Source organism: Vicia villosa, unplaced genomic scaffold (genome assembly GCF_029867415.1).
Source record: "Vicia villosa cultivar HV-30 ecotype Madison, WI unplaced genomic scaffold, Vvil1.0 ctg.000986F_1_1, whole genome shotgun sequence".
Taxonomy (NCBI): domain Eukaryota; kingdom Viridiplantae; phylum Streptophyta; class Magnoliopsida; order Fabales; family Fabaceae; genus Vicia; species Vicia villosa.
In genome coordinates, this window is record NW_026705443.1 from 390,755 (window position 1) to 401,774 (window position 11,020).

Sequence of the window (11,020 nt, forward strand, 5' to 3'; positions counted from 1 at the left end):
AAAAACATGTTGAACCATTTGAAATCACAGATAAGGGTGTTAATCATTTGATTTGTCCTAAAGGTAATATTTGTATCCTTTCAGACCAATTTAAAGTTAGTAGTCTTGTAAAATATTCCACCTCCCTGTATATATAAAACATAATATTTAATAAATATATAATAAATAAAAAATTCAACAATTAAATAACCATGTACCCTTACAAAATTAAATAATTATCTGTTTTAAATGTGTTTAAAAGAGTTATTCCAAAAGTAAGTTTAAAAGAGTTACTCTAAATTTTAACCCTTGATTTTCATTAATTTAACAATTTTAATTCATCATGTAATCTAATTATTTTTAGAAATATTTTTATATGTAAAAAATCAATTAAAACTTTCCATATTAAAAGGTGTGATGATTAGTAAATCTATAGGGTATTGATTGATCAAGACATCTCTGCATGCATTCTTTATTAGGATTCTTTTGAGAGGCTTCTCCTATATTTAGATTACCTTAAACTTTCCAAAGACTACATTTGAGCAGAGGAAAATGCCACAGAGATTGAGGTTAGGTACCTTGTTATAGATGCACATTCCTCTTATAACATGATTATAGGGTAGTTCACTTTTAACCAGCTAATAACTACCATATTTATATAGTATATATAAAGTATCCACTCTCAGATGGGCAAGTTGCGATCATCTATAAAGATCTGGAGATCACAAGGAAGTTCTATGTATATAGCGTGACGTTGAAGAAGACTGATATTGTGCGTGTGAGTGTCATAGGCATAAAATTTGGGGCCAAGCCAATACATGAAACTCTCGAGTATGAATATCTGACTGCTTCATGCTAGGAAGGTGAAAATGCAATAGGAAAAGATCTCTGTTAAAAGTTGTTAATTATTTAGGTGTCAATCCATGTTCAACTTAGTTCCTTTTACTATTTCGGTATATTTAGGAGAGTTACAATCTCTTCCGCTTGTATGCTTAAATTTGTGACATTTTTTTGCTTTGTAGGGAACAATATTTCCCCTTGCATTGTTAAGTGGCACGATAATTTCTGATGAGGCTCTCACGTTATTATGTGAATTGGGAATAGTGTTGCTTTATGTGTAGAAAACTGAAGATATGATGAGATCCTTTCAAAACCGCCCCCTGAGCAAACCATATATGCTAGATCCTCGTGTAGGAATTCATGCCATTATTTGAGACAATTACATATGTTGGATCCTCGCGACGGTATCTTTTGCGCTTCTTTAGGCGATCACACATGTTGGATGCTCAAAAATATTAATTTGAAAGTAGAAACATAGTCATATGGACATTCATTTGTTTGATCTTATTCAACAATAGTTAAAGAACTAAAAGAATAATGTAACTAACCTGTCAATTTCCTTCTTCATTAAAGGATCAAAATCATCTTCAGAATCCCCTTTAGAGTGTTTCATTAATGGATCGAAATCATCTTTAGAACCTCCTTCATTGTATTTACTTGAAGAGGTCTTTAATGCATTACATGAACATTTGAAGATGAATACAAACAAAAATTCTAGGTAAGACCATGAAAAATGTTGATCTTAAAAGGCATTAAAATGAGGATACCCCACATGCAAACATTCTCATAAGTTAATCTAAAATATAAATGGTCAGAGTATTACCTTATTATTGTTATTATTTTCTATTGTATTTTTTGAAGAAATATCTTTTGTTTTCCCCTCTTTTCTCCTATTCTTCTTTTTCTTCTTAATTGTTGAAGTACCTATCATATATGTCAAATTATTTGTATCTTTATGATAGAAAAAATAAAAAATAAAATTTATAAAAGTTTTATAATCTCTAAGGAGACTTTAATACAAAAAAATAGGAATGAGAAAATGGAAGAAAAAAATACGCTATAAAAAAGTGAATTCTAAGGAAAACATGAAATATTACCACAATCTGGCCCATTAATATATTTAAGTAAATCATTAATCGAGCGTTCATCTTTTGGTTTCTCAACAACCTTAACATCCTGAAATACAAGAAGTTTTATTATATAATTTACATTAAACAATTATAAGAGAATATATTAATTCAAATCTTTAGAAACACATGTAACTAAAAAGATAAAACATGCCTTCAATGTCTTTCTCACTCGTAGTTCTTGATTCTTTATTTCAGAAAAATTCTTGAAAAGTATGATCCGTGAATAACCAGTCATATATTTGATATTATCAAAATTTTCCTCCTATCAAAATGTCCAATAAAAATTTAACAAACATCATAGTTTTATTTAAGGGTCACATAATTAGATGTAGGCCATATCCACATACCTCGTCAAAGTCATCATTTAGATGAAATAGTTTAGAAACTTCTTTAGGAGCTTTTCCTTTAGTTTGTTGAGCAAGTTCTTTGCATGTCAAGTCAACTAATGGTGTTATTTCCAGACTTACAGCAGCAGTTCCTAACTCAATCAAAGTCTTTATATCTTTTGATATAAAAGACTCAGCAAAAGCTTTGCACTCCTATAATAGTAGCAATCACATGAAAATACTTGTACTGTAAAATATTTTTACTAGAATACCTCTAATTATTAATAATTAACAAAAAATATATATTTATTTGTAATTTTGAAATTTCAAATGTTTAGTGACATAATTAAATTTCAGTTTAATTTTTTCGCTTGTCTAATAATTTGAATTAAACTTTTTTTAGGAAATAAAGTTGGAGGACCGAAAAACTATAAATTTCTTCTCAAAACAAGAAATTAAAAATGAATCATGAGAATTAACAATATTCCATACCTTTTCGGGGCGCCCTTTTATTTGATAAAATCGACAATAATCAAGTATTAAACCCAACATTGTAGATGTAACACAAGGTGGAAGAGATACTGCAGAGTGTTTAGAAAATCCCTTATAATTTTGAACAATTTCCCGACAAATGATTGGGCAAAACTTAGCCACCGACTTCTCTATTTGTTGAAATAAACCATCCTTAGTTTGAATCCATACATATGATTCCATCTAAGAAATATAACAGCAACAAAAAAGTTAGTAAACTAAAAATTTATGCAATCATGTACACCTAAATTTACATACATATCTTAGATTTGAAATAATTTAGTTAATTTCTTCTCTAAATTATAGAAATTTATTTCGCTTTATTCATTGTGAGATGAGAACATGTATTTTAAATGAAGAAGTGTATCATGCATTGAAGGTTAAACTCAACTAATATATAATACTACTAAAAGAAAATCAATAAAAAAATTAACCATATTAAATAAATATAAGTAACAAATTAAGGTGGAAACTTATAATTACCTAACAAATTTGGTTCACTTTACCTTACTTTATATTAAAAGAGTGGTGTAATATGATATCATATCTCGTGGTTCAATTATAGTTTTACCCTACTTTCACCATAAATTTCATTAAAGATTGGCCAAATCATAATAGTAAAATATATTCTAAACATATATTACTGGAAAATGTAAGATTGAGGGCTGTTTAATTTATAACGATTATGTTCCTAAGTAAAAGGTTGAGAATGAAGTTAAATATTATCAACATTCAAAATAAAATTTTATTGTTTAACAATCAATCAAACAAAATAATAATAAATCCTATATAAGTCATTGACAATCAATCAAACAAATCAATAATAAATCACATATTAGTCATTAGTAACACATTTTATATTTTTTAATTGACAATCAATCATAACTATTAAAATCTTTAAATTATTTGATGAAATTTTAATTATTAATAATGTCACACATACAGTTTCATACGAAATCTTTTATTAATAACTGTTACACTAATAACGTAGGAAAATAAACACCATATAATAACCTGAAACGATGCTAATATTTCAAATATCTATTGTAACATACATTTATTTAACTAAATAATTCTAAACTAGAATTTAGAATACTCCAGTGAAATTATATTTCATTGAGTTTTTTTTTTTTTTTACAATACTTCAAAAATATAATAAACAATTTGACTTTTCCGGATTTACATGTAACCTATTCAAAAATATCAATTATTTTGTGTTAAAAGTAAAACATGTAAGAGAATAGATGATTTCAATTTTTAGTTTATTAAATGAAACAAGATTGTTAAATTTATTTATAACATAAATAAAAAACAAAAGGTCATACAACAATTTTAAAATGCAATGTTCTCAAACTTTAAATAATCTAAGAAATAATCATGAAAATAATACATACCTTCTTGATGATTAAATTTGACAATTTTTCTGTAGATCTCTACAAAGATAAACCTTTCTTATTTTCAAGCTTCAAATGATCACCTAAGTGTCAAGTAAACCACAGTGAAAATTCGTTACTTCTAAGAGTTTAGAAAACCCAAACATACAGGGAAAAAAAAATAAGGAAACGAGGCATCGAATAAAGAAAAATATGTTTTATCTTACCAAGGGAAACTGGTGCAACCACAATGAAAAAGAGGATGAGAGAATGTCAGAGAAAATTATTGAGAGAAAAGAGGATGAGAGAATGTGAAAGAGAATTGTTGAGAGAGGGCATTAGAATTTATTTGTATTGAAAAGAAAAAAATTATATTTTACTATAAAAGATATGGTACAATTAAAAAAATTATTTTAAATTAAAAAAAAAGAAAATATTAATTATGTTTCTACTTTCAGTTGTTTAACTAATGAGAAAAGTTTATTTATTAATAGTAAATTTCAAATTTTGTGTGTTTTTTTTACCTTTTTGATTTTTTAAATTTATATATTTTTTAAGTAATTACCTACTTTTATATTAATATAAATATTTCTTTACAACATATTAATTTATTACACATATAAAAATACATATAAGGATATATAAAATATGAAGATATATATAATAGGTAAAGATATTAAAAATTAGATTTTGATGTTTTATATATTATATAAAGGAGATATACAATATATAAGGATATATTATATATAAGAATATACATATATAATATAGCCTTATATATTATATATTTCCTTTATATAATATATATAAAATATTATATACCATTATATATATATATATATATATATATATATATATATATATATATATATATATATATATATATATATATATAATCCTTATATATCACTTTATATAAGAATGGTAAAAAAATTATATAAAAATAAATATTATATATATGAATAAAACTAAAAAACAATATATCAGTGATGTTTTTACTTTAATTTGTTTAACTAATAAAAAAAGTTTATTTATTAATAGTAAACTTCAAATTTTAATTTTTTCGTTTAATTTTAAAATAATTAGCTTCTTTTATTTTAATATAATTTATTTGTTTGAGGAAACAAGGGTTGAAATCTAATGTAAAGAAAAATTATTAACGTAACAAGGTCACGAGGAATAAACAAAACTTGTAGCAGAAGAAAAGCTCCAACAAAAAAAAAGCTATTGGACGCAAAATTTACGATTTTAATATTTTAATATGTACGATTTAAGATTTTAATAAAAAGGAAACGTTAATTTTGTCAATATATATAACAAATTTTGGAGAACATATTTTGTTTAAACAAAAAAAATGGAGGAGGGTCCTAATCACTATCAACACAGCAAAATTTCTTAAGTGTAATAATTGTAGATGAAATATACTTTTTGTTCTTTATTTCCATTCTTTTTATCTTTTACCTTTAAAATTTAGGTTCGAATTTGTGCTCTTTATTTATTTTCATAATATTGTATTATTGGTTCTTTTGTGAAACCTATAAATTTGATATCATTATACTTCCATTATTGTTTATATGTATTATCTAAAAAGGATGCAATTTTGTTTTTAATTTTTTTTCTTACAACTTATAAAATTATAAATGAAAAATTACACAGAGGTTCTTTAAATTATTATTTTTTAACAAATTGGTCTTTAAGTTTTATTTGTAATAATTTGGTCCTTTAAGTTATCAAATGTGTGCAACTAAATATTGAATAAAAAAATACATAATTCAAGTATTGTAACCGGTTAAGACAGGGTGGTAACCTGTTACAACAAATCACTTTAATCGCATTTAGCGGATACATAGCACTTTCTTTGATCAATTAAACAAATATTCAGCACATAATACTATTTAAAACAGAATAACTCCTTTTATTAGAACATGGTGGAATCATAGTTCTCAATCTTTGAATCAATAGCATCTTATTCAGCTATGATAAAACAATAAACAACAACAATCATAAACATCATAAATCATCTCCCGAGTGCTACGTATCCGAGCGACAACCGACTCGATTAACAGCAACTAAATATTCATACTCGAACACCTGCACGTTACTAATATAAAGGCAACGGCGAACAAGAGAAAAGGGTGAGATATCAAATCATATAAGTGAGCGCATGATAAATTGTATATTAGGATCCAGGCATATATAGTCATCACATTGCAAGTATTAATATTGCTATACACTTCATGCTTTCACTACTTCACAAATCTCACATACTTTACATCTCACAATAAGTCACCACAAATCATATTCACATCAATTACATATAAATCTCATTCATTTACTTTGCAAGTTAATTCACGATACATCACAAGTATAAATCACAATTCAAATCCTAAAACATCACCGCATATAAGTCATACGTCTAGTCACAAAACATCACATATAAGTCATACATCTAGTCACAAAACATCACATATAAGTCACACATCTAGTCACAAAACATCACATATAAGTCACACATCTAGTCACCAAATATCGCATATAAGTCACATCATACATATTCAGTTAATAGTATTCACAAGTATGGATATCCTCGTACTATTCACAAAATTATCAATTCACATTTTCACATACATCCATCATTTAACACATTACACAATACTATCACGATATAGTTACAAAACGTCACAACTATGAATCACATAAGACACATGGGACATGACTCATGTATATGCATGTGGTACCAATCGGAGCTTCAGCCCCCGTCACCAATTGCCCAATTCAGAGGCACAAGGTATAAGCCTTCGTCACTAGTTTTCAAATTCAGGCCGTCACAAAGTATGCATATGAAATGTGACTCGACAAACAAGACAACACAGCATACTCATCACAATCACATATCGTCACGAGGCATAAGCATATATCACAATCAATTACCATTATACGAGGTAATTCACGTCACCATAATATTTCATTTTCACTTAGTCACAAAATTATCATCACAAATATATACAACATCACGTATTACCATTCATCACAAACATCGTCATGTTCGGCACGTCATCACAAATACACACTTCATCAGGACTATCACAAATATCATCATAATCGACTAAACTAACGACAACTCGCTAGGGTTCATGCCATAAGGCTAATCACATACAATGCACAATAATAAACATATTGGCAATCACAACATCATTCGCAACAGAGGCATTCAAATCAAAATCATAATTTTCGGTCGGTTCGTAAAATAATCTCAACATGCTAATTTATCAGGTAAACTGAATCAACTTCCAATTAACATTTAACTAAATTAGATACCATGTTAATTGTCAAAACGACATCATTGGTATAACAATATATTATTCTCAACATAAATATTCAACCTAGACACAATTACGATTAAATTCTCAAAATAGTCTGATTTACCGATAAATATTCAACGAAATAACATCACCACGTTAATATACTAATTAAACTTAGCTATCACGTAAATTTTCATCAAATTCCGGACAACTAATTATACCACTTAATTCGACTATTTCGACCTGGCAGAACTATTTTGCATTCAATTAGTCGTATTCTACTGGTTTTGCTATTGTTTCATCACCATAATCCTATTGTTTCTATTATAATGCTCATCTCCTAATCACTTAATTTCCATTATCTATATCTATGTATATATTAAGCAATAGTATGAAACATGAAAATAATTAATAGACCATAATGTGAAACATAAACAAAACATTGTCACGACACGTCATGGATATAGCAGAGCAATAAAAAGAAACCAAATAGTAGCCAACAGGACAACATGAAAACGAGACGCCGACCGGCAAGGCACAAGTTCGTTCATGGCCTAAGCTGCCGAACTGCAATGAATAGTCCTTAATTTCTTGCTTCCCACAGTATCCACATCATGGGCAATCCTCGATATCTACTTCCAGATTCATCAATAATAAATATCTTTAACATAAACAACAATTCAATTCCAGATTGTCTTGACCCAATTCTATTTTTTTTCTTTTTCCAGCAACAATCAACACAAGATAATGCAATAAATCTATACACCCAATTTCCACATTCAATTGTCCATAAGCCCCATTATAGGAAAAGAATCCCACCCTTATCTTATCAATTAAAGCAACTCAATGGGTCTCCGATTCAAACTTCCGATTGGGCACAATGAATGGAAATCTTCAAGCTTTGCTCATCCTCTCCAAAACTTGCCACTTCTCTTCAAATCTTGTCTTCTCCAAAAATGACAACTACATTTCTCATCTCTAAATCCCTAATTAATATTCCAATTGGACTTAGTCTTTCACTTCCTTTTTATTATTCTTCACAAACTAATTTAGACCCAATAAGATAATAACTTTAATTAACCAAAATATTACTTTTATTAATATTCCAACAATATAATAAATTCCGAGTTGTAAATAATATTATTCTAAATATTATTCTTCGACCATTCGACTAATATCTGACTTTTAACTTAATAAATCCAAATATGTTCCTTAAAATAATATCGACAAACCCAATTACGACATAATCCAATATTTAAATCCTTCAATAATTTAATTAACCAATACATCACTTAATAATATCCCTTCATTTGCCAACATAAATACTTATTCTCCACAAAATAATTCTCGACCGATAAATTCCGAAAATAAAATAAGGATATTTAATTAAATAAATAATTAAATAACCGGGGCGTTACAAACTCCATTGATTTACCAATTATCTGATTGTATGTTCTAATATTTGGCATCAAGAGCCTTGGTTCTAATCCATAATTCACTGCAGAAACATGAATATCATCTCCAATGATAGAGTCTCCACGAACCAATCAACCCTTGATGCGGAGAATTACGACAAATGGAGCAAGCAAATGAAAGTATTATTTGACTACCAAGATGTCCATGAAGTAATCAAGAATGACGTGAATCCTCTTATCGAATGTGCAAATGATGCACAAAATACTGCATAAAAGAAAGAAGGCTTAAATGCATTTTTGGTCCCCCTATTTTGATATTTTTTAATTTTTAGTCCCTACATTTTAAAACCCAGTTTTTTAGTCCCTCAACTTTAATGCTATTGAGATTTTGTTGGTCCCCCTCCAATTTTATACATGTGGCCTCTTCATTAATAACGTGGCACTGTTACAATAGAGCCAAGTCAACTTTTCTTTTATTTTTAATTAAAATTAGTTGTTTTTTATTTTTTAAATTATTAAAATAATTAATAAATAAAATAACGTTTTTAATTCATAATTACATCTTCATCTTCTCGAATTCAACCCTTTTTCCAAATCCATATTTTTTTCCAGATTTTCAATAAATAAAATATTGTTTAATCAGATTTCCAATAACTTTATTTAAGTCTTTTTTAATTCTTCTCTATCTAATTTTTCTACCTCTTTCTTCTAAACCCAATTCTTCATCCATGCATAATACAATTCTTCTGCATTAAGTATTTGATTTGCTCATCCTCCTCGTCATTTCAAAGATGTTTACCAATGAACCTAATTGCATCCATATTCAACCCAACCCTTTCTTCCAACCCCAATTTTGTTGCATTGATTGTGGTGGTTAGAAATACAGAAGAAAAAACCCAAATTCAAAGTTTATGGTTTTATGGTCTCAAATGTCTTCATCGTCTATCCGGATTCACAAGAAAAAACCCAATATGGTCTCAGATTTGTTCATTGCTTTCTAGATCCGGAAGAAAAAAAATCCAAATTCGGAAAGAATAAAAACCAAAATACTCAGATCTGTAGAAAAATGTTGGTAACTTTGAGGAAAAAACCATAATACAAAACCCAGATCTAGAAGTTTTTTTTCTTTCAATTCTATCAATTTTGATTTTGTTGATTTTCCATTTTGATTTGAATTTTGGTTATAGTGTTAAGTTCTGGATTTTATTTCATCTATTTGGATGTAATGGACATTCTGGTCAAAACTCTAAAGAAGAGATGTTTTGGATTATGTTTATTGGTTTCTGTTACTTTTTGAAGAAAGGAGATGAATTTGCTTATAGATTAGAGATGATGATGATAAATGTGATGATAATAATATCAAAAATATGTAAATAATTGAATACGACATTAAAATGTTGTATTATGGGAATGTTGTTATTTTCATATTTAAGTTACAATAATATTATATTAAAATGGAATATAAAAAATTGTTTACAATTTACAAAATAAAAAACAACTTATTTCAATTAAAAATAAAATAAAATCTGACTTGGTTCTATTGTAACAGTGTCACGTCATTAATGAAGAGGCCACATGTGTAAAACTGGAGGGGGACTAACAAAATTCTAAGAATACCAAAGTTGAGGGACTAAAAAACTGGGTTTTAAAATGAAGGGACTAAAAGTTAAAAAACATCAAAATAGGGGGACCAAAAATGCATTTAAACCAAGAAAGAAAAGAAGAAAGAATACAAAGCGTTGTTTCTAGATTTCAAAGAATTTAGTTGTCGATTTTTTCCCTAAATTATAGAGATTTATTTTGTTTTACTCGTTGAGAGATGAAAATATGTATTTTAAATGAAGAAGTATATCATCCATTGAAGGTTAAACTCAACCAATATATAATACTAAGAAAATCTATAAAACAATTAACCTTATTAAATAAATAAAAATAATAAATTAAGGTGAAAACTTATAATTACCTAAAAAATTAGGTTCACTTTAACTTACTTTCTATAAAAGAGTGGTCTAATAAGATATTATATTTCGTGGTTCAATTGTTTTACCCTACTTTCACCATAAATTTCAATTAAGATCAGGCAAATCATTATCGTAAAATCTATTTAAACCTATAATACTAGGA

At 27.4% G+C, this 11,020-nt stretch overlaps 1 protein-coding gene across 1 annotated transcript; it reads right to left on the reverse strand.

Annotated features, from left to right (window-relative positions):
* Window positions 1-1,309: 1,309 nt before the first annotated feature.
* Window positions 1,310-2,827, reverse strand: LOC131632680 (SKP1-like protein 21). The gene is made up of 7 exons (XM_058903418.1): window positions 2,768-2,827; window positions 2,297-2,488; window positions 2,101-2,211; window positions 1,917-1,995; window positions 1,643-1,743; window positions 1,368-1,486; window positions 1,310-1,322 (listed from the first exon to the last, which is right to left on the reverse strand). The coding sequence occupies exons 1-7, from the start codon at window positions 2,825-2,827 to the stop codon at window positions 1,310-1,312; spliced, it is 675 nt and encodes a 224-aa protein (XP_058759401.1).
* Window positions 2,828-11,020: the final 8,193 nt, after the last annotated feature.